Source organism: Schistocerca gregaria, chromosome X (assembly GCF_023897955.1).
Source record: "Schistocerca gregaria isolate iqSchGreg1 chromosome X, iqSchGreg1.2, whole genome shotgun sequence".
Taxonomy (NCBI): Eukaryota; Metazoa; Arthropoda; class Insecta; order Orthoptera; family Acrididae; genus Schistocerca; species Schistocerca gregaria.
In genome coordinates this window covers 305,089,283-305,115,132 of record NC_064931.1, presented here as the reverse complement: position 1 = coordinate 305,115,132, position 25,850 = coordinate 305,089,283, and the positions used below count along the sequence as shown (strand labels likewise).

General features: G+C 42.7%; 1 protein-coding gene across 1 annotated transcript in view; it reads left to right on the top strand.

Moving 5' to 3' along the window:
• Positions 1-25,850, top strand: part of LOC126298718 (uncharacterized) — a 199,802-nt gene that overhangs the window by 88,462 nt on the left and 85,490 nt on the right. Inside the window, exon 3 of the mRNA XM_049990144.1 lies at positions 22,177-22,246. Coding sequence (XP_049846101.1) covers positions 22,177-22,246 — 70 coding nt within the window. The remainder of the gene's footprint in view (positions 1-22,176; positions 22,247-25,850) is intronic.

Sequence of the window (25,850 nt, the reverse complement as noted above, 5' to 3'; positions counted from 1 at the left end):
AAAGCTACGACAATGCTTCAAAGAGGCCGGGGAAGTATACTGATCTACAAGCAAGAATCAAGGAGAAAATTACATTTGGTTGGTGTCCAAGCTGCTGTATATGTATCAGAGGCAACAAAGTTTTTTCAAATGGTTCAGAACTGTACAACTTTTTGTCGAGCTCTACCCACCGATGGAATGTACTGACAGAACATTAGGTTCAAAAAAAGTTGTTAAAAGTCTTTCATAAACCAGATGGTCAGCCTGAGCTGATGCACTAAGCGCCTTGCGTGAGGGTCATAAATAAATTACAGAAACTTTGATGTCAATCACAGAAGATACAGAAGAGGCAAGAGAAACTAGTGAAAATGGGAAAGCTAGAATTTATTATACTAATGGAAATTTGGAGCTATATATTGGAAAGAATAGACAAAACAAGTAATTATCTTCAGAATGAAACAATAACACTGCACTTTGCATTTGTTCGCTTCACTTGATGATTTTATCATTAAGCTCACGGATAAATTTGATGGCCTCGAATGGTCGCTACAGAAAGAAACCCGGAATCTGATTACAAGAACCTATCTCAATGAACAAAGCTTTTTTGATGGCTCTTCACCGTTAGTCCAAGTGAATAGAAAAGAGAAATTCGAAGCAGAAACCTTTCTTACCATAATTGATACCCTGTGCGTTCATCTAAAACAGCGATTAAGGTCGTATGAGAACATTAGTCAATGTTTTGGTTTATTTTTTCGCTTGAAAACTCTGAATTCCGAAGAGCTGAGACGAAGTTGCAAACAATTAGCTGAAATTTATTATGAAGACGTTAACGTGCAGGAGTTAGAAACGCCGGCCGGAGTGGCAGAGTGGCTCTCGGCGCTACAGTCTGGAACCGCGCGTCTGCTACGGTCGCAGGTTCGAATTCTGCCTCGGGCATGGATGTGTGTGATGTCCTTAGGTTAATTAGGTTTAAGTTCTAGGGGACTGATGACCTCAGAAGTTGAGTCCCATAGTGCTCAGAGAGATTTTGAGTTGGAAACGGAATCTCTGCATTTAACAGAATACTTGAAAATTGCCCATAGTAAAAATGAGGGAACTAATAGTATATTGGAAATATATCACCTTTTGAAAGAATACAAAATTGAAGACACATTTCCAATTGTATAAATTGCATTGAGAATCTTTTTTAAGCATGATGATAACTAACTGCAGTGCGGAACACTCCTTCTCCAAATTGAAAAGAATAAAAAATGAATTAAGAAGTATAATGCTTCAAGAGAGATTAACCAGTTTATCCCTGATGTCCATAGAACGTGATATGATCAAAAATATAGATTTTGAAGAAGTGATTAACTATTTTGCCCATCTCAGATCTAGAAGGGTACCTCTTCAATCAACAAAGATCTTTAAGCACCACTTGGATCTCGTAAAAGTGCGGTGCAAATTATTTATTACAAAACATTGAAAATGTGTACCAAAATATTACATTTAGGCAGAAAATTATCCATTGTGATGTTTAGTGTACCCGAGATTGTATAATGCTCATTTTTCTCAACCTATAACTTTTGTTATATCTTTATTCGGCAACACTGTCAATTATCCAATAAGAAGTAATGGTGCAAAAACGGTCAGTCTACTTAGTTTAGCACAATGGTAACAGAAGTTTGCAGTGTCACAAGTGAGTGCTATTCTGAAGTGAAAAGTTATAACAGTAATTATCAAGGCAAAAAGATGGTTGCAAAGTCGTCATATATGGAATTAGCGTAGATTATTAGTTGGATGTAAATGATGAAAATAAAAAGTTCTTTGTGTGTCAAAATCGTTCAGCTTGGAGGGAAATGGTTCGAGACTGGAGATGACTAACCAAAAGTATAGTGTATGCATATCTATAGGCATGTTGTATTCAATTCGTGGTATGCACAGTTGGCGCATTCATAAGTAAGGAAAAGTGAGAAAATAGGTGCTGGAGTTTATTGTGAATATGATGATAACTCTGGAATCCAGTAATATAGCTTTTCGGGGACATAGGGAGAAAATCGGAAAATCAAACAGTGGAAATTTTTTAGCAACCGTCAAACTTCTCTCAAAGCACAATCCGGTATTACGCGATCCAACAGGTAAACCAAAATAGGCCTATACGCAAAAATACCTTAAACCTTCAATTCAAAATGTCCTATCCTGTGCAGTTGAAAAAGAAGTTACTAATGACATAATCGCAGCCTCATTATTTCTATTGTTACACATGCAACATAGGACGTCACAAAAAGAGATCAGTTGACTCAGATATTTTGATATGTTACAGCGGATGGCCGTGTGACATGAAGATAAATGAAAGCTTTTTAAGTTTTTGTGAAATAAAAGATCAAAGAGCATTGGGAACAGAAAAGTAAATACTAAGTGCAATAGATGAAAAGGGTCTTTTTAACTAAATGCTGTGCTCAGGGTTAGGACGGTTGTGCCAATATGTCATGCATACACAAAGCTATCAGAATGAGGATTAAACAGAGACAAGAGACTGCAAAATAAGTGCAGTGTGCAGTACTCACCTTAAGTCTTGCACTTAACGGCACTACATGTGGAATTCAAGGAGTCACATCCTTTTACGACGTAGTAGAAACGTTGTATCTTTCATTCAGTGATAGAATTAAAAGATGGGAACTTCTGGTATCTTCTTGGATCTTAAAATAGCTTGTCCCTACACGGTCGTCTTCGAGAGACCAGTCTGCAAAAGCCCTTCATCACGTTTACGTCTACTATGCTACATAAGGCTCCGCAAAAAGTCATATTGACATACAAGTAAAGAGAAGAAAGAGTACAAACCGTTGTTTGAAAAAACCAGAAAGAGAATGTGAATTCATTTTTCAGATAGCGCTGCAATCAAATCTTTGCAATTTAGCATCTCAAATTATTCATTCGGAGAATGTATAGCCTGATAAAGCGTGTTCTCTTGTTCAGATGCAGCTGATAATTTATCTTGCTATCGACACAATTTTTAAGAAGCAATGTCATCGGCTAAATCTTTGGCAAAGAAATGGGACATTTTAATGACTGTTTGGACATCATTGTAATCAAGTAAAAGGTCAGATTTGAGGGTATGCAAACGTTAACCATTTCTTCAAAATTATTTTCCCAAAACATATTAATTCTTCTGCCGACGAAGAGATTCACCATGCAGTTGTAAATCTTCAAAATGAATATGAGGTGGATTTATCCATTAAATTCCCAGATCAAAAAAGCTCTGAAAAAAGAAACAGCCTCATTAACCTCGGAAGCTGCTTAGCAAAACAATTAGTAACAGACAATTCAATCGTAGCTGTAACGTTCCAGATTAATGCACAAAATTTTAACTGTTTTTAACTATTCCTGTTGCTGTTTCTTCGACTGAACGCTTATTTTTGAAGCTCACACTCATAAAGAGCTATCTGTGAAATTCTATGGCCCAAGACAAAGTTAGTGAATTCAGCCTCCACAGTATGCAAAATGATCTATTGATGCCTGTGAAGTAATCAATACCCTCCCTCACAGAAAGCACGCCGCATGGTCCAGTTTCACTAGAGGTCAAGGCGAGTGCAGTGAGGTATTATAGGAAGATTGGAACTTTAATAGTGGCAACTATTTATTTACAGCTCGTACAAAATAGATATGTGTTTCAAAGTTTTACTTACCTTCAAAGTAGTCACCAGCATTGTGTATAACCCGTTGCCAGTGATGTGGAAGTCGTAGTATACTATTGGCAGTGCCAGTTGTGTTGACAGTTCGAGCGGCGCGGTCTATTGCCCGACGAATTTGTAGCAGTTCTGGAGCGAATGCCGTGAAGTGTTTCCTTCAGTTTAGAAATCGAGTTGAACTCGCGAGGGCTTAAGTCAGGGGAGTGCAGTAGGCGGTATAGCACTTAGCAGCCCCATCAGTCAAACAAATTAGTAACAGCGTGCACTGTACGTGCTTGAGCATTGTACTGCAAAATGGTGGTCAGGTTCTGCAGATAGTGTCATCACTTCTGTCTCTAAGCTGGTCGTAGGTTATGTTCCAAAAATGAACAGCATTTACCTCATGAGTTTACAGTTGTAGAAGACTGGCGGTCCTCACCTGATACCAGCGACCACCTGGCTCTACGCCTGTAGAACGCTGTGTCACATTGAGTGTGGGTCTCGCTTAACCGACTGGAATGCGAAAACGGTACAAAGCCGTATAATACCGAATTTGTGCTGCAGGACACTGGGACGCACGGCTGCTAAGGCGCAACAGCTGCGATTGGGCACCTCTGAGGCACCTGTCGCTCCTCGCGTGAATAAGCTATGATGATGTATGAGGTTCATTCAAATGAAACCTGATTAGTGCGTCTACCTTTGCCTTACGCGTAAGGTGGCACCACGTAACTGCGGGTATGGTGGCGCCATCTATTGTTAGAGAGACTGACGCGTGCGCACCGTTTGATGTTGCATAACGCCAGTTTGGTTTCACGCCAAAGAGAAGGTGATCACGCGAGTTAACGACCGCTACCAAACATGCGGGCGAGTAAGCAGGAACAACGAGGAGTGATTCGATTTTTGGCGACCGTGAAATGTATCGACGGGTGAAGGCTGTGTACGGTGAGTACAGTCTGAGTCCTTCAAGTGTTGTGGAATGGCGCAAACGAGTCCTTCAGGGGCGTGAGTCACTGGGCCCACTGTTCGTCGAGTTCCTCAAAAGGGCAACCACCATCAATACCCAGCGTTATCAAGCCTTTTTACAGAACCTTAGACGAGCCATCAAGTCGAAACGCCGAGGCATGTTGTCCAATGGCGTTATCCTCCTGCTTGATAATGCCCACCCAAACATGGCCAATGTGGTGAAGACGACATTGCAGTAGTTTCGGTGAAAAACGCTGGAACATCCACCGTACAGTCCCGACCTTTCACCGCGTGACTTTCATCTGTTTTGACCTCTAAAACAAGCTATTAGCGGAATCGATTTGCAACGGACGACGAAGTGTGTGACTGGGTTGAGGCCTGGATCCGGCAGCAGGCTACTAGCTTCTTCGAGGATGGAATCGACTGTCTAGTGACGCAATGGGATAAATGTACCAACAGTTTTGGTGACCATTTTTCAGAAAGTGTACTGCGTATAACTACATTTTTGAGTTAATAAAAGCGTTACCGTTACTGTACACTAGCGACCGGGTTTCTTTTGAATGCCCCTTATACAATAAGGGGAGATTAGAAACTTTCCATTAGAGGGTGTTGCTGCAGCGTGTATGCAACGTATCGGGACTCCGATGCGGATATATAAGCGCTGATATGTAGGAAATGGATTAGTGTGGTATTCATTTCTTTCCGACGTGAGTGCGATAAATGTGGAAATGTGAAATATGGCGATGTTATTATCAAATGCGTACAAACGGGACTAACGTGCTGATTATTATTCCTTTCTTTGCTGCCGAAGCACAAACACCGGTAGATATCCATCGCATTTGTGGCAGCATGTCTGTCGAAAACCACCGTTGTGGAATAGTCAGCCAAATTCAGGGCTGGTCGTGATTCGATACAACACGCCCATATCGCGAATGTCATAAAGTAGAAGTTATGTCAACTCGAATGGGGGACACTCGAGCACCCGTCATACAATTCTGGTGTTTCCTCGTGCATGCAAAGTCCATGACTGCAGCGCCTCAGACTACTCGGCTAATCCCGCGCGGCGCCGAGGATGTGCATGAGGCAGTTACCGACTTGTTCACGCAGCAGGACACAGTGTTTTACCAAACGGGTATCTTCAGCCTGGTACGTTGGTGGTATGATTGCCTCACTTTAAATTACATGGCGAACTGCATTGTTCTGAATCTGGATTAAAACCTACCAACTGTATGCAATGTTAACTAAGCAACGCTTCAGTACCTGACCAAGACTTGAACACAAGACTGACTTTCATTGCTGACTAGGCATAAAGAGGCGTGATATACCGCATTAGTTAGCAAGTATGAAACTGATATTACATAACTAAAATTCTCGTAATAGTCCTGACTCCTGTCCAGCAACTATTGTCCCTGTTAACTAATCACTAAGGATATTAAATATGATTTGATTCACGGCTAAAAAACTTCAAATGACGTGAGAAATATTTGTGCAGCACGAGGATTCGAACCAAACACCTAACCAATTTGTTAACTAAGCAAAATTAAATGTCAGATATCGAATTTTCCCACCAGTAGCGAGATGTGTGTAACTGAAATGACGAGACAAATGAATAATTTCTACCTTCCCGACATCGATATCCGGTACCTGGCTCTGAGCACTATGGGACTTAACAGCTATGGTCATCAGTCCCCTACAACTTAGAACTACTTAAACCTAACTAACCTAAGGACATCACACAACACCCAGTCATCACGAGGCAGAGAAAATCCCTGACCCCGCCGGGAATCGAACCCGGGAACCTGGGCGTGGGAAGCGAGAACGCTACCGCACTACCACGAGCTGCGGACATACCCGGTACCTGTGGCTGCAGTTTTCTGGCTACGAATGAACATTAAATATAGCTTTCCCCAACATTGAGATGTGCGCATGTTTGAACTAGAAACAACGTTATGAAGAGTTCAGTTCTGATTGGGAATGGAATCCGGCACGGATCGTCAGTGACAATACACGAAGAGACGTTAACTATCGAATTCTTTTTCACCGGTAGTTTGGAATGACATATTTGAACTTGAAATTATGTAACGAAAGGTTCTGGATATCATGGGGAGTCGAAAGCGTCACATTTAGTTATTTTTGAAAACGAATCTTGAGACATTAAAAATCAAAAGTACTTTCCAGCCAGCAGTTACATGTGCTCATGGTAGAACTTGAAAAGACACGATGAAAACATTTGTGCCAGAGCAGGATCCGAACCCCGACACGCACCTTACGTGAAGGCCTTCAGGAGGCTGCAATCTTAAGCAAACAACGAATTGAAGGAAAGAGTCAAATACCGCGAACAGGAATATCCTACTTCTAATTCCGGTGCAGATCCAATATATTCAACACTTAAAGCTCAAACAAAAGATTTAAGAAATGCTCTGCCACCTTATAAAGTGGTTCTTTAACTAAAATAAAATCACTAGTGTAAGAAAGGTTACTAATGACAGACTTTACATTATATGCCGCCACTTCCGCCTCTATCGATAGCGAAGGAACATCATGTTGTAATGTGAATTCGGAAGGGAAATCGTACGTTTTCACATGCGGAGACAGAGGCGAATAGGATTAGTTTGTGCCTATTAAAAACTGTCGTCTAAAGTGGGACTCAAACCTAGATCTTACGTATACCGACATAACATCAACCCGCCAGACCACACACACTATCTGTTCAAAAGTCTCCGGACACCCCCAAAAACATACGTTTTTCATATTAGGTGCATTGTGCTGCCACCTACTGCCAGGTACTCCATATCAGCGACCTCAATAGTCATTAGACATCGTGAGAGAGCAGAATGGAGCACTCCGTGGCACTCACGGACATCGAACGTAGTCAGGTGATTGGGTGTCACTTGTGTGATACGTCTGTACGCGAGATTTCCACACTCCTAAACATCCGTAAGTCCACTGTTACCGATGTGATAGTGAAGTGGTAACGTGAAGGGACACGTACAGCACAAAAGCGTACAGGCCGACCTCGTCTGTTGACTGACAGAGACCGCCGACAGTTGAAGAGAGTCATAATGTGTAATAGGCAAACATTTATCTAGACCATCATACAGGATTCCAAAGCTGCATCAGGAGCAAGTGCAAGTACTATGACAGTCAGGCGGGGAGGTGAGAAAACTTGGATTTCATGGTCGAGCGGCGGCTCATAAGCAACACATCACGCCGGTAAATACCAAACGACGCTTCGCTTGGTGTAAGGAATGTAAACATTGGACGATTGAATAGTGGAAAAACGTTGTGTGGAGTGACGAATCATCTGCCAGCATGTGTAGTGCCAACAGTAAAATTCGGAAGTGGTGGTGATATGGCGTGGTCGTGTTTTTCATGGCGGGGGCTTACACCTCTTGTTGTTTTGCGTGGCACTATCACAGCAGAGGCCTATGTTGATGTTTTAATCACCTTCTTGCTTCCCACTACTGAAGAGCAATTTGGGGATGGCGGTTGCATCTTTCAACACTATCGAGCACCTGTTCATAATGCATAGCCTGTAGCGGAGTGGTTACACGACAATAACATCCCTGTAATGGACTGGCCTGCACAGAGTCCTGACCCGACACCTAAAAAACACCTTTGGGATGTTTTGGAACGCCGACTTCTTGCCAGGCCTCACCGACCGACATCGATACCTCTCCTGAGTGCAGCACTCCGTGACGAATGGGCTGCCATTCCCCAAGAAACCTTCCAGCACCTGACTGAACGTATGCCTTCGAGAGTGGAAGCTGTCATCAAGGCTAAGGGTGGGCCAACACCGTATTGAATTCCAGTAATACCGATGGAGGGCGCCACGAACTTGTAAGTTATTTTCAGACAGGTGTCCGGATACTTTTGATTATATAGTGTAGCTCTACTGGCAGCTGGGACATGACTATGTCGTACCACAGAGGTGCCACAGTTGATGAGAATTCTGATTCCCTGACTGCCTGGAGTGGCTTACAGCCTGTTCATACACTCATTACCTTGTTCGACTGAATCGCCATTAACCAGCTGCCTTGCCTAACCAGTGATTATATTTGACTTCATTTTGTAATCACTGAAATAAAATCGCATAAATGCCATTATCGTAGCTCGTAAAGTTTCCACAAGAAGTGTTGCCTTCTATTGCGCTTCCCTGCTGCACAAGCTGTTGGCCGTAAACGTCGCGCAGTGCAAACGAAATACTAAATAAATGAACCCTATTTTTCTGTAATTTAGTAAACGTCATCTCTTCTCTCTACTAACAGTATCGCTTTGTTGGAAGATCAGAGATAATCTTCCTCATTTTCTAAAGAGCCAGGAATAGAAAAAACGTACAAAAAATTTCTGTAAAAGAGCTCGTGGCTGTTTGTCTTTATCAGAACAGTATCTTATCCATCGTCATACGATTGCCAGACGATAGCCGGCTATCCAGTGTCAGCCCAGGCGATCTCGACGCATTTTACCGTAGCCTTTTAGCTACAACGGACGTTTTTGCACTCGCATTGGCAAGCAGAAGATTCGTTAAAAACGTAGTTTGGTTTTCAACGTGAAATAGTGTATATAAACCGAGTGTACTCCATGCAGTAACAACTATGTTGCCTCGATGTCTCAAAATATGAACGAATCCCTTCTTTTAGGTAAGTTGTGTCATAAATATCTTTTCTCCCCAATACTATTTAGTTTCTCCTCATTAGTTACATGATTTACCCATCTAATCTTGAGCTTTCTTCTGTAGCACCACATTTTAGAAACATCTATTGTCTTCTTGTCTGAGTCGTTTGTTGTCCATGTTTCACTTCCATACAAGACTACACTCGAGGCAAATAACTTCAAAAACGTTTTCCTAAAGCTTAAATCAATATTCGATGTTAACACATTTCTCTTCTTCAGAAAAGCTTTCCTTACCATTGCTAGTCTATACTGTGCATCCTCTCTACTTCGGCCATCATCATTTATTTTCTGCCCAAATAGCTAAACTCATCTCCTGATTTCAGAGTCGGCAAAATAATGGTCCTGTCACCTGTGGAGTTCGGTGGTCCTGTTTTTAATAGACACAAACAAATTCTATTCAGCTCTGATTCCGCGATGTGAAGATCGTACAACTGCTCCGTGGTACCAAAATCACTTTAAACCAGTGACGAAGCTAATGTGTTAATTGTGGGTAGGCTCACCTTATATATTTTTTACGGGAGATCCAAGCGTCGACTCTTATTTGTATAAAAGTTATCAATCACGTTATCTTTAAATTTCTGATCACTTCTATATCTACATCTACATCCATACTCCGCAAGCCACCTGACGGTGTGTGGCGGAGGGTACCCTGAGTACCTCTATCGGTTCTCCCTTCTATTACAGTCTCGTATTGTACGTGGAAGGAAGGATTGTCGGTATGCTCCTGTGTGGGCTCTAATCTCTCTGATTTTATCCTCATGGTCTCTTCGCGAGATATACGTAGGAGGGAGCAATATACTGCTTGACTCTTCGGTGAAGGTATGTTCTCAAAACTTTAACAAAAGCCCGTACCGAGCTACTGAGCGTCTCTCCTGCAGAGTCTTCCACTGGAGTTTATCTATCATCTCCGTAACGCTTTCGCGATTACGAAATGATCCTGTAACGAAGCGCGCTGCTCTCCGTTGGATCTTCTCTATCTCTTCTATCAACCCTATCTGGTGCGAATCCCACACTGCTGAGCAGTATTCAAGCAGTGGGCGAACAAGCGTACTGTAATCTACTTCCTTTGTTGTCGGATTGCAGTTCATTAGGATTCTTCCAATGAATCTCAGTCTAGCATCTGCTTTACCGACGATCAACTTTATATGATCATTCCATTTTAAATCAATCCTGATGCGTACTCCCAGATAATTTATGGAATTAACTGCTTCCAGTTGCTGACCTGCTATTTTGTAGCTAAATCATAAGGGATCTATCTTCCTATGTATTCGCATCACATTACACTTGTCTACATTGAGATTCAATTGCCATTCCGTGCACCATGCGTCAATTCGCTGCAGATTCTCCTGCATTTCAGTACAATTTTCCATTGTTGCAACCTCTCGATACACCACAGCATCATCTGGAAAAAGCCTCAGTGAACTTCCGATGTCATCCACCAGGTCATTTATGTATATTGTGAATAGCAACGGTCCTATGACACTCCCCTGCGGCACACCTGAAATCACTCTTACTTCGGAAGACTTCTCTCCATTGAGAATGACATGCTGCATTCTGTTATCTAGGAACTCCTCAATCCAATTACACAATTGATCTGATAGTCCGTATGCTCTTACTTTGTTCATTAAACGACTGTGGGGAACAGTGTCAAACGCCTTGCGGAAGTCAAGAAACACGGCATCTACCTGTGAATCCGTGTCTAAGGCCCTCTGAGTCTCGTGGACGAATAGCGCGAGCTGGGTTTTACACGACCGTCTTTTTCTAAACCCATGCTGATTCCTACAGAGTAGATTTCTAGTCTCCAGAAAAGACATTATACTCGAACATAATACGTGTTCCAAAATTCTACAACTGATCGACGTTAGAGATATAGGTCTATAGTTCTGCACATCTGTTCGACGTCCCTTCTTGAAAATGGGGATGATCTGTGCCCTTTCCCAACCCTTTGGAACGCTTCGCTCTTCTAGAGACCTACGGTACACCGCTGCAAGAAGGGGGGCAAGTTCCTTCGCGTACTCTGTGTAAAATCGAACTGGTATCCCATCAGGACCAGCGGCCTTTCCTCTTTTGAGCGATTTTAATTGTTTCTCTATCCCTCTGTCGTCTATTTCGATATCTACCATTTTGTCAACTGTGCGACAATCTAGAGAAGGAAGCACAGTGCAGTCTTCCTCTGTGAAACAGCTTTGGAAGAAGACATTTAGTATTTCGGCCTTCAGTCTGTCATCCTCTGTTTCAGTACCATTTTGGTCACAGAGTGTCTGGACATTTTGTTTTGATCGACCTACCGCTTTGACATAGGACCAAAATTTCTTAGGATTTTCTGCCAAGTCAGTACATAGAACTTTACTTTCGAATTCATTGAAAGCCTCTCGCATAGCCCTCCACACAATACATTTCACTTCGCGTAATTTTTGTTTGTCTGCAAGGCTTTGGCTATGTTTATGTTTGCTGTGAAGTTCCCTTTGCTTCCGCAGCAGTTTTCTAACTCGGTTGTTGTACCACGGTGGCTCTTTCCCATCTCTTGCGATCTTGCTTGGCACATACTCATCTAACGCATATTGTACGATGGTTTTGAACTTTGTCCACTGATCCTCAACACTATCTGTACTTGAGACAAAACTTTTGTGTTGAGACGTCAGGTACTCTCTAATCTGCTTTTTGTCACTTTTGCTAAACAGAAAAATCTTCCTACCTTTTTTAATATTTCTATTTACGGCTGAAATCATCGATGCAGTAACCGCTTTATGATCGCTGATTCCCTGTTCTGCATTAACTGATTCAAATAGTTCGGGTCTGTTTGTCACCAGAAGGTCTAATATGTTATCGCCACGAGTCGGTTCTCTGTTTAACTGGGTTTTTCTCTGTGGCAACTATGCAAAGAGAATTAAACTTATCATTTGTCATTGAAATCTGTAGACAGTTTCTAATCCTCTTATGGGTCTCATACCTCTTTCCGGTGACGCTGTAGAGACATGGAATGTAAGAATAAATTTGACAAGTTTTGTCAATTTGCTATAAATAGTTTGAAGATCACTGTCCATTATGAATATAAGAAAATCTGAAGTTGATAAATATTTATGTTTGTCCAGTATAAATGTTTCCTAACTCATTTTCCAGTCGTTCTTTGTTAAAGAATGGGTTAGTTGTCATCGGAACTTCCATCTTCAAATTGTCCTCTGAATGCAAGTTCTAGCTTGCCCAAGAAACAAATAACATCAATAAATCCCTCAATTACGAATCTATTTTGTTTCATAATTCATTGTGTTTTATGGCTAGATGTTTGGCTCTTTCAGAAACTGAATGTTCAGTTTGTCCATAGCCCAAGAACTGGTAACTCTTTTGGTTGTGAAGATGCCTACTTGAATTCTGGTGTTTCTTGGCTTTTCTGTCAAAATTTTCTTGTCGCACATACTCCAAAAGAAGCTGACGTCCATTCTTTTTCAGTCCTAGACTATCTAAACAAAACATAAGTGTAGCTATACAATTTATTTGTTAGAGAGCAACCTGTGAGCCAAGGATACTTTTTATGTTAAGAAAATTGAAATTCTGCTGTTGTGTTTCCAATCAACTATTTTAATGTCTAAGATTGGTGTGAATGGCGTATCTTTAAAAGCGCACTTTATTTCTTAAGTCCAGTTTGCAGCTGGGTTGTCACCTAATTAGCGAAATAAGGATACAAGTGTTCTCTCTCCACAACCATCACATACAATCGCGAACTATTCTACTGAAATAAGTGAAATTTAATACTTTCACGGTGTTCAGCTGATAGCGTCCTAATGAGATAGTGCTGGGGCTCGGCAGTTGTGGGTGCTCTCTGCCTACCTCTCTTACGACCTCAAAACTAAAATGCTAGACGGATGAGTGCAATGCTCGTTGTGCATTAATTCAAAGAAATTAATCAAAATCTCCGAAGGATGGACACCTGTATTTCAACGAAAATACCGTCACAGTAAGACAACAAATTATATATGCATGTAACTAATTATATTTATTAATTACGGGTCGTCTGGTTAGGATTAGTTGTAGGACAGTGGGGTTTATAATTGCAAAGCAAGAATGAACTAAATGACATCGGTTTATTGTGAATAAGGCTCTACATGAACCAAAGAAAACGACTATTAAGCAGTTAACTATCGTAATAATAATCAGTTCTCTGAACAGTAACGGCAAACTGTGGCTCCCTAAAAGCTTATCTTTATCTTATTCTACCCCCAACACATTGGAGAATACGTCAAATCGAAGTGGGATATTGCTTAGGAAATGCAGCGAACTTTAGTAATCTGCACAGCTCGCAGATGCAAAGTAATCGAGTACAAGACTCGCGAAACAAGACGAATAATCAAGCCATCTAAGTTGCGCTGCAAATTGTCAGCTTCTCAGATGACGGACAGCGCTAGTTGCGAAATTTGCTTAGAACTGAGCGAACACGTGCCCCAATGCACAGATCAGCACGGAATGCACGGAATGGCTGATTTGGCGCCCAAGAATAGCTGCCTCCGATGTTAGAACCTCTCCACGGCTAATTCCGAAACTGAATCCTCGTCTCCTCTTAACTGTCTGCCTCTCGCAAAACTCAATCTGGAGGGGAGGATCTCCAGGTATTGCCACAATGACCAGCGAGGATTACGCTTTCTTCTCCAGAATACAGGGGAGCCATATACAAATTTACATTTTATGGCTCATTGAATGCATGTTAGTACGCAGAAAGTTGATATTGACTCCTAGTCAGATTCTGTTCACTGGACGATCCCTTCGCGCCAAAGCACGTTGTTGGACAAGATTTACATGAATGGATAACTCCATTTTGGAGGGAAGGCAACGAGTTTTCCCACGCAGGCTAGCGACGCCATATCGTTCTCTTCCATGTGAATTCGTCACACATGGCAGTTCTGTGGCGGCTAGTCGGTAACTTCTTTCAAAGAAGAAAACCGTATTAGTAGCCAACATGGACAGTCAGGAGCTTACTATAGACACTTCTGCGAAAATCAGCACCTCTAGGTCTCCTTCCATTAGAGCCTTTGTGACAGAGTACCTGTGGTCACGCCGGAATCGCTACGTAGCCACTCAGCCCACTCGATTTCCAACAAGGCAAACTGAAACCTTCGTTCATAGCTAGCCAGCCTTATGCTTTGCTCAATCATAATCAAAAATGAATAAACAAAAATACACTCCTGGAAATTGAAATAAGAACACCGTGAATTCATTGTCCCAGGAAGGCGAAACTTTATTGACACATTCCTGGGGTCAGATACATCACATGATCTCACTGACAGAACCACAGGCACATAGACACAGGCAACAGAGCATGCACAATGTCGGCACTAGTACAGTGTATATCCACCTTTCGCAGCAATGCAGGCTGCTATTCTCCCATGGAGACGATCGTAGAGATGCTGGATGTAGTCCTGTGGAACGGCTTGCCATGCCATTTCCACCTGGCGCCTCAGTTGGACCAGCGTTCGTGCTGGACGTGCAGACCACGTGAGACGACGCTTGATCCAGTCCCAAACATGCTCAATGGGGGACAGATCCGGAGATCTTGCTGGCCAGGGTAGTTGACTTACACCTTCTAGAGCACGTTGGGTGGCACGGGATACATGCGGACGTGCATTGTCCTGTTGGAACAGCAAGTTCCCTTGCCGGTCTAGGAATAGTAGAACGATGGGTTCGATGACGGTTTGGATGTACCGTGCACTATTCAGTGTCCCCTTGACGATCACCAGAGGTGTACGGCCAGTGTAGGAGATCGCTCCCCACACCATGATGCCGGATGTTGGCCCTGTGTGCCTCGGTCGTATGCAGTCCTGATTGTGGCGCTCACCTGCACGGCGCCAAACACGCAAACGACCATCATTGGCACCAAGGCAGAAGCGACTCTCATCGCTGAAGACGACACGTCTCCATTCGTCCCTCCATTCACGCCTGTCGCGAAACCACTGGAGGCGGGCTGCATGATGTTGGGACGTGAGCGGAAGACGGCCTAACGATGTGCGGGACTGTAGCCCAGCTTCATGGAGACGGTTGCGAATGGTCCTCGCCGATACCCCAGGATCAACAGTGTCCCTAATTTGCTGGGAAGTGGCGGTGCGGTCCCCTACGGCACTGCGTAGGATCCTACGGTCTTGGCGTGCATCCGTGCGTCGCTGCGGTCCGGTCCCAGTTCGACGGGCACGTGCACCTTCCGCCGACCACTGGCGACAACATCGATGTACTGTGGAGACCTCACGCCCCACGTGTTGAGCAATTCGGCGGTACGTCCACCCGGCCTCCCGCATGCCCACAATACGCCCTCGCTCAAAGTCCGTCAACTGCACATACGGTTCACGTCCACGCTGTCGCGGCATGCTACCAGTGTTAAAGACTGCGATGGAGCTCCGTATGCCACGGCAAACTGGCTGACACTGACGGCGGCGGTGCACAACTGCTGCGCAGCTAGCGCCATTCGACGGCCAACACCGCGGTTCCTGGTGTGTCCGCTGTGCCGTGCGTGTGATCATTGCTTGTACAACCCTCTCGCAGTGTCCGGAGCAAGTATGGTGGGTCTGACACACCGATGTCAATGTGTTCTTTTTTCCATTTCCAGGAGTGTATAAACATCCCATAGTGACAGCGACTGCTACGACACACGTTAAACGAGGACTGAAAAGTGGGCGAAATAACACAAGTTAAAGTGTATGGCATGCATAACTCAGTGAATTCTCATCTCACGGAAGGATCGAATGAAACTGTGGTAACATACAAAACAAACTTACACTATTTTCAATGCCTTGTTGTATTATACCTGTAAGATTTTTTTCAAATTTTTGGTAGGCTAAGCCTCAGAAGCCTCTGAAGAGCTTCGCCACTGCTTTAAACATGATATCCCTTCTCTACCAACTAGAAATTAGGTTAAGCCCCGAAAGAGGCGGAAATGGCGACTTGTACAAAGTCTGTTACCAGCAAGCTTTGTTACACTCATTAATTTGATTCGAATTATAAATCAAACGCCATCTTAGGCCATAGAGCACTTATTTAAACTTTTATTTGAGCTTCATTTGTTGAATATATTGGTTCTGGACTGAGATTAGAACTCGGATCTTCCCATTCGAGGGATTTGATCCCTTCCTGACGATGCAGTTCCATCAATTCGTTGTTTACTCAAGATTTCAAACTCCTCAAGGCCTCCCTGTAAGGCGGCCGTCTGGGTTCGACTTCTGGTGCATCATAAAAGTTTTCATGTCTTATCAAAATGGTTCAAATGGCTTTGAGCACTATGGGACTTAACTTCTAAGGTAATCAGTCCCCTAGAACTTAGAACTACTTAAACCTAACTACCCTAAGGACATCACACACATCCATGCCCGAGGCAGGATTCGAACCTGCGACCGTAGCGGTCGCGCGGTTCCAGACTGCAGCGCGTAGAACCGCTCGACCTCCCCGATCGGCTGTATTTTCAAGCTCTAGCATGCGGAAATCTACACGGCAAATAAATGATTACAATTTTTCGGAAAAAAAACCTGGATGAGAGAAAAAGGTTCACAAACTGAGAAAGTCAATAACGTGTTGATCCACCTCTGGCCCTTATGCAAGCAGTTATTCCGCTTGGCATTGACTGATAGAGTTGTTGCATGTCCTCTTGATGGCCAGTGAAGACGTGCCTGGAGACGCTACTGACAAGGTAAGATACCAGCCTGACTGCCACCCAACATGCGGCCTGACAGCAGTGGGATTAACATCGTTCTGGTGCACTTTGTTAGTGCTGACTGCATACATTCAAGGGCAGCCTTGAATGATTTATGACCCCCTCCCCCACTCCTTAACCTAATTTTCTGCTAAGTAGTTTTTGACCCCTTGGGGTTGACTTACGAATCTCTGGGGATAATCAATCATTTTGAGAAAGCCTCCCAGCCCTCCTCCTCCCACTCCTCCTTCCCCACCCCTCTGTAAGCCTCCAGCCCTCCCTCCTCCCCCTCTCTGACACACACACACACACTTTTTATATCAAATTAACTGACCAATTAACTAAATCGAAAAATGAATTATTCCCTGCTTGGAAATCCCTACAGCACTCCCACCCCACACCCCACCCTGTTCCCTCCCCCATATGGAAACTGACATATAAAGAAGCCAGTCTGTGTTGGAGAGGAAGAATCTCACGGCAGGAAATTCAATAACATAGCAAAGGAAATACTGAAAATTTATAAAATTCGATTTTCAGGGGTCGATTCTTTTTATTTGGCGGGATAAGCTCACCTACAGCAACTACATGTTCGAATTACATAACTACACTGCTGTAGATTGGAGATGTTGCCTCGTTGGGAAATTTTCGTGTGTGTGCTCACCTTGACATGCAGAGATCGACTGAGATAACGCACAATGCCACCACCAGAGGACGTCCCAGCCCTCAACCCCTCCCAGAAAAAATTGGAGGGAAAAAGACTCACCCTATGCTGCAGAGGAAGAATCCCACGACACGAAATTCAAATCAGTGTCAATAAAGTACTGATGCACTTTCTTTATTTAATCAGTTTGCGGGAGATAAAGCTCACTCGCTCGAGTAGGGCTCTCATCTGCATCCCACCCCCACACCCCATGACATGACAACTGTAAGCACCAAGGAATGGAATGAAGTGCAGTATAATAACCACTGTTGTTTGGGGTCTCCCTCATGTGCGTCTATCGTCTGGACGTCTCCATGAAGATCGAAAACTGCCCGGTATCCTAATTACATGAAGCGCGGTATGGGTTCCATTCCTCCTTCGGGCACAGGTGTGTGTGTTCTCCTTAGCGTAAGTTAGTTTAAGGTAGAGTAAGTAGTGTGTAAGCCTAGGGATGGATGACCTCAGCAGTTTGGTCCCATAGAACTTACCACAAATTTTAATTTTTTTCCCTAAGTACACATCATGATACTAAATACTAACAATCACAGACCAGATATCGACCTCCTCTGATCTTGCGGCTCCAAAACAAAGCATCAGCTGGCGGCATTCTGTTGATAGGGGAAATTTCAGATTCGCTACCTGTCTTTATGTCTCTCAAGACCCTTCCTGTTTGTCTGTGTGAACCAACATCTCCAAATACCAAATACGCAGACGGAGGTTTTCCTCTCTCCTCAGAATAATGTGTTCCTATTGGCTGATGCAGGTGGCAAAGGGAGAGCTATCGCATTTTCGATATCAAAATTAGTCCATTTACCCTACCCTATCAAATTAATTGTTTAACAATTTACAGGAGTCAAACAGATGACCTAAAAGACTCACTACCAACATACGATGATGCTTGCTCACAGTAAAACATTTATTCAGCATTTGAGTATCAACACAGAAACATCATACAAATCAAGTAATGAAATTTCTGCCACAAATAGATAGTAGCTCAAAATATATGTGAGGTCTTGTATGCACTGGCATTTAAGAAAACAATCACCATCTCCAATGCAACGTTTCCACTGAATATATCAGGTGAAAAAAATCCAAGCGATCACATAAACTTGCGATTTCAAACAGCGCGCCGTCCGGCGACTGCCAGAAGCCGCGGTCACGCCATCTGCCACTGGCAGGGACATTGCATCATCTCGTGAGTGTTGCTGAGCGCACACACATCGGCTATGGTGGCAGCTGCACACCCATCCGATAGCATCCACATGTCTGCCACACCGAATGCTCGGAGGTCAGAGGCAGACTGTCACCAAGCAGTCAACCGACCAAGTTACATGGATGCAGTAATCATCTAACGCAAAAACCCATCATTTTGAACCAACACACACATCTGCTTCTGTTGCCGCTCGCGCAGAACACCAGTCACTTCTCTAGTCCTCGCTACTGCGGACAGGAGCAGACAGGTTGGCGCATTCCAACCGCCCATCTCAGGCTGAGCTAATCCGTGACTTCCGGTCGCCAACTCCTCGTTATCACTCCCGCAGCTTGGATGTATACAGTAGCTCTAACCGATTCCACCCAACATAGACCCCCTTTTTTTTAAAAAAAAATCAATTTTATCCAATCCGAGACAGCGAAGTTGCTTACCATACACCTCAAATTTCTCATGCTAAATGTAAATTTCTCCCTTATACAGGGTGTTACAAAAAGGTACTGCCAAACTTCCAGGAAACATTCCTCACGCACAAATAAAGAAAAGATGTTATGTGGACATGTGTCCGGAAACGCGTAATTTCCATGTTAGAGCTCATTATTATGTACTGTGCTTCCTCGATTCACCGCCAGTTGGCCCAATTGAAGGAAGGTAATGTTGACTTCGGTGCAATTGTGCAGTCACGTCATCAACACAGATTTTCTGTGAACGTTTGGGCAGGCATTGTTGGTGATGTCTTGATTGGGCCCCATGTTTTTCCACCTACTCTCAATAGAGCACGTTATCATGATTTCATACGGGATACTCTACCTGTGCTGCTAGAACATGTGCCTTTACAAATACTACACAACATATGGTTCATGCACGATGGAGCTCCTGCACATTTCAGTCGAAGTGTTCGTACGCTTCTCAACAACAGATTCGGTGACCGATGGATTGGTAGAGGCGGACCAATTCCATGGCCTCCACGCTCTCCTGACCCCAACCCTCTTGACTTTCATTTTTTGGGGGCATTTGAAAGCTCTTCTCTACGCAACCCCGGTACCAAATGTAGAGACTCTTCGTGCTCGTATTGTGGACGGCTGTGATACAATATGCCATTCTCCAGGGGTGCATCAGCGCATCACGGATTCCATGCGACGGAGGGTGGATGCATGTATCCTCGTTAACGGAGGACATTTTGAACATTTCCTGTAAGAAAGTGTTTGAAGTCACGCTGGTACGTTCTGTTGCTGTGTGATTCCATTCCATGATTAATGAGATTTGAAGAGAAGTAATGAAATGAGCTCTAACATGCTGGGTCAAAGGAAGAGCTGACGCAGTTTCGATATCCCCTATCAAATTAATTGTTTAACAGATTACAGGAGTCAAATAGATCGATTAAAACACTCACCAACATCACACAATTATCCTTCATTGTATTAAAACATTTTGTCAACGTTTGTGTATCAAACACAAACAGTATGGAAAACAAGTAATGAAATTTCTGCCACAAATACGTAGTAGCACGAAATATATCTGAGGTGTTGTGTGCACCAACATTTGAGAACACAAGCTCCCTCCTCCACTGTAACATATCCACCAAATATATCAGGAGAAAGAAATCCAGCCGATCACATAAACTCTGCCGACTGCCAGGAGTGCCGGACACGCTACCCCCCTCAGGCAGGGACATCGCAACATCTTGCGAGCGCCAGTGAGGAGAGATCCGCACATGTATGCCGGCAGCCGCACGCCCATCCCCTGGTATCCATATGCCCGCAGCACGCAAAGCTCAGGGGTCGGAGAGAGACTGTCACAAAGCAGTCAACCGATCAGCAGCAGCAACAGTAAGTAAAAATCCAGTTAAGAAGTCGACGTTTCCATCCAGGATAAGAAAATAACATTAGCAGGAATACACGCACTAGCAAGTGCACTTGCGTGGATGGATTCCCTCAAAACATTCCAACAAAGAAAACTGAGATCATAAATACATTACAAACGACAGAAAGCTTTATCTGTGCAGAGGAAATCGAGGGAGGACACGTTTACCAGAGACATTGAATTGGAAATGTGCCTGAGAGGAACGTAAAATATCTCTGCCTTTCTTTTACTGTTGATAATAAGCTCAACAGCAAAGTGAGTGGCATAAAGAAACCTCGCTGATAAAATGTCTCCGTCCTACAGTTCCAAATTATTGGGCAGAGGACCCGTGTGGATGAAATGAGAGAAGACGCCAGTGCTTGTATCTGCTAGAAATTCTTTTTAGCAACTGTGTGAACTCATAATGTATAGGTACACTGGCCACTTCTGATTTAACTGCTTTTATTTTACAACCAGTTTATGTATTTCAGACCATCTTGAGATAAAAAAACACCGGAAGTGTAGAATCCGTGTCAAAAGCGCCTTAATCTTCCATCTGAACAAAAACCTCACACCAGATACCTTTATTAAACCACATGAAGTTCTCATAGACATGCCAAAGAAGCAGATACATTGAAGTTTATGTAGAATCTCGTATTCCTCTGGCGTGAGTGCTTTATCTGACAGTATTATTAAATTCGTAATCAGAAAATAAATATTTATTTTAGACATATCAAAACAGAGATCGGATGCAAGGCAGTATTTTGAAAGAACAGAGACACAAAGGAAAATAGTGTTACGCAGCTTCTTTTGGTGGCGCAGCTACGCTGGTGAGGGAACATTTGATCTCCACAATAGCTCGAAAGAATGCTACAAAGATTGTTATAATGATGAGGAACAAATTAATGAAGTCTTTAAATACGAAAAGGAAAGAAAGTTCTATCACGCTCAAAAGTATCCGAGCGACTAGAATTACATTCCTCCTGATTTGCATACAGCCCACATAACGTAAGTTCCTTGCAAGTTTTCTAATGACCAATCGGTACAATCATTTGACTATACAAAACCACTAGAGTTGCGGAATAATGGCCTTTATCTGGTGTAACAGTGAAATTGAATTTTTTCTGGATGTCTTACTTTACAGCGAGGCAACAACTGATCTATTGGATGCCGAAGGGTGTTTAGGAAAGTCAAACAGTTAGACACTTCCATCTTCTACAGACAAGTCTGCCCAGGTATTAACCTTATGGAACGAACAAGGTGGAGAGTGGTAGCGCAACTGTGAGCAAATCGTCCACTGCAACCAATGTTACCAACCAAATACAGCATTTACAAGTAAACTGCGTCATGCTTTATGAATGAAATGCTAATATCTGGATATATTAATGAGTGAATGATATGGCTTAGGACTCTTTTGCCAGTTGACTGGCTAATAGAATAACTCAATTACTCTTCAGAAACTTTTACACGAAACTAACAGTGACCATTTTTATTTCAGGTTTTGAGAGTTGGCACAATCGAATAACACTGTCGGAACTGGTGTTTGCAATACAGATGCTAATTCTACAGTAAGTAATTCATTACTTTTGTGTTTAGAACCCACTTATGTTGCAAATCTTATTTGTAGATCATTAAACTGTACCAATGAAAAGTGCAAACACCGTGCATTAATTCAGTGGATAAGTGGGAAATTATAGCAGCCATTGTACTAGGCAACAGAGTACAATTTGTGTGGCACTTTACATAGTGCACTGTCTCATGAAGTTCTTCATGTTTTAGTGTGACTAGTCATATCCAAATTTCAGTTCAATCTACTAAACTCCGTTGATGACATGTGCTTTTTAGTACTTCTTTCAGTGCCACGTAACATTGAGAAGCAAGCATTGATTCCAGTTACTAATCATATGCTTTAATCTAAACCTATAAAATCTCATTCTCCCACAGATATGTGTTTTCATACAAACCACTAAAATCTCAATATATCATAAGTGAGATTATAAATCCTCTCAATCGCATGTAACAAATTATTGCTGTGCATTTATCACTTATATGGTAGGTTTTTCTCAAGCCAAGCTTTAGGTGCTCTTATTAAGCTTTAACCTTCAACAAAATAAGAAATAATTTCAGTTTAGGGAAAAAAATTGAAACGGCGCTTCAGCTGGGTTGGTACCCCAAACATTAAATACATGGGACACTGCTATTATTCTGAGCAAAGAGTATAGACTGCACACAGATTAATGTGAAATTCTGGTGGTGTTTGGACCAAATGCAATGTCACGTCCAGTCGTAATGAAACGGTGCCAACAATTTTACGAAGGCCGCACAGACGAGGAAGATGCTAATCTGGTAGTGTTGATCTTACAACATACGTTTTCCATCTTTTGGGAAGCTGAAAGAACATCTGAGAGAAAGAGATTTTCCAACGATGAAGATGCCGGCCGAAGTGGCTGAGCGGTTCTAGGCGCTACAGTCTGGAACCGCGCGACCGATACGGTCGCAGGTTCGAATCCTGCCTCAGGCAGGGATGTGTGTGATGTCCTTAGGTTTATTAGGTTTAAGTAGTTCTAGGTTCTAGGGGACTGATGACCTGAGCAGTTAAGTCCCATAGTGCTCAGAGCCATTTGAACTACTTTTGAACGATGAAGATGTTTGCCCAGCAGTTCTGAAATAGCTCAGTCAACAAGGAGCGGAGAACTATCGTCGAGGAATTGAAGCATTGATAGAACGTTCCGACCGTCGTATACAAATACTTGGTTACTTTGCTGAAATATAGTGTCATTTATTTGTGTCAATTTGAAGGATAGTGTAAAATCCAATAAAAGTTTCTTGGCCTCTCATAATAACCATTTGAAGTCTCCACATACAAATAAAAACATCAGTATAACTTCTTTGCGTGTTAAAATAAAGGCATGAGAATCTGCAACAGCTTGGTGATCTCATTTCACAAATATGTGCATGTAACAATCTCTGAGAACTACAGACAATTGACAATATTTAAATTTCAGATTTAATACTTTAAAATACAAAGCTACCGACTGGAAATTACCAACACAGGTCGTATAAGTAACCATTTAGTCTGCTACATTTGTGAAAGAGGCCCCATATTCGTAAATATAGTATTATGGTGTACACAGGGAGAGCAGCAGGATAATATTGAGGCAAAACATTAATAATGTTACATTGAACCATTGACACTGAGGGGGCAGGTAGAGGAGAGCCATTTAAATTTAATGTAACGTAGTACAACGTAAGAATAAAAAGAAAAACGGCTTCCTCCCGTCAGTTGTTTCGACTGGAAGATTATAACAATCATAGTATATCTAACACTAAAACATGGGCATATACATGCGCATTCACAGAAATAAAACTAATATGTCATAAGATAATTATCAATTAAATGGAACAAATATAACGTATAGCTATATTATAATCCCCCCCCACGAACCATGGACCTTGCCGTTGGTGGGGAGGCTTGCGTGCCTCAGCGATACAGATGGCCGTACCGTAGGTGCAACCACAACGGAGGGGTATATGTTGAGAGGCCAGACAAACGTGTGGTTCCTGAAGAGGGGCAGCAGCCTTTTCAGTAGTTGCAGGGGCAACAGTCTGGATGATTGACTGATCTGGCCTTGCAACATTAACCAAAACGGCCTTGCTGTGCTGGTACTACGAACGGCTGAAAGCAAGGGGAAACTACAGCCGTAATTTTTCCCGAGGACATGCAGCTTTACTGTATGATTAAATGATGATGGCATCCTCTTGGGTAAAATATTCCGGAGGTAAAATAGTCCCCCATTCGGATCTCCGGGCGGGGACTACTCAGGAGGATGTCGTTATCAGGAGAAAGAAAACTGGCGTTCTACGGATCGGAGCGTGGAATGTCAGATCCCTTAATCGGGCAGGTAGGTTAGAAAATTTAAAAAGGGAAATGGATAGGTTAAAGTTAGATATAGTGGGAATTAGTGAAGTTCGGTGGCAGGAGGAACAAGACTTCTGGTCAGGTGACTACAGGGTTATAAACACAAAATCAAATAGGGGTAATGCAGGAGTAGGTTTAATAATGAATAGGAAAATAGGAATGCGGGTAAGCTACTACAAACAGCATAGTGAACGCATTATTGTGGCCAAGATAGATACGAAGCCCACACCTACTAGAGTAGTACAAGTTTATATGCCAACTAGCTCTGCAGATGATGAAGAAATTGAAGAAATGTACGATGAAATAAAAGAAATTATTCACATAGTGAAGGGAGACGAAAATTTAATAGTAATGGGTGACTGGAATTCGAGTGTAGGAAAAGGGAGAGAAGGAAACATAGTAGGTGAATATGGATTGGGGCTAAGAAATGAAAGAGGAAGCCGCCTAGTAGAATTTTGCACAGAGCACAACTTAATCATAGCTACCACTTGGTTTAAGAACCATGAAAGAAGGTTGTATACGTGGAAGAACCCTGGAGATACTAAAAGGTATCAGATAGATTATATAATGGTAAGACAGAGATTTAGGAACCAGGTTTTAAGTTGTAAGACATTTCCAGGGGCAGATGTGGACTCTGACCACAATCTATTGGTTATGACCTGTAGATTAAAACTGAAGAAACTGCAAAAATGTGGGAAATTAAGGAGATGGGACCTGGATAAACTGAAAGAACCAGAGGTTGTACAGAGTTTCAGGGAGAGCATAGGGGAACAATTGACAGGAATAGGGGAAAGAAATACAGTAGAAGAAGAATGGGTAGCTCTGAGGGATGTAGTAGTGAAGGCAGCAGAGGATAAAGTAGGTACAAAGAAGAGGGCTGCTAGAAATCCTTGGGTAACAGAAGAAATATTGAATTTAATTGATGAAAGGAGAAAATATAAAAATGCAGTAAATGAAGCAGGCAAAAAGGAATACAAACGTCTCAAAAATGAGATCGACAGGAAGTGCAAAATGGCTAAACAGGGATGGCTAGAGGACAAATGTAAGGATGTAGAAGCTTATCTCACTAGGGGTAAGATAGATTCTGCCTACAGGAAAATTAAAGAGACCTTTGGAGAGAAGAGAACCACGTGTATGAATATCAAGAGCTCAGATGGCAGCCCAGTTCTAAGCAAAGAAGGGAAGGCAGAAAGGTGGAAGGAGTATATAGAAGGTTTATACAAGGGCGATGTACTTGAGGACAATATTATGGA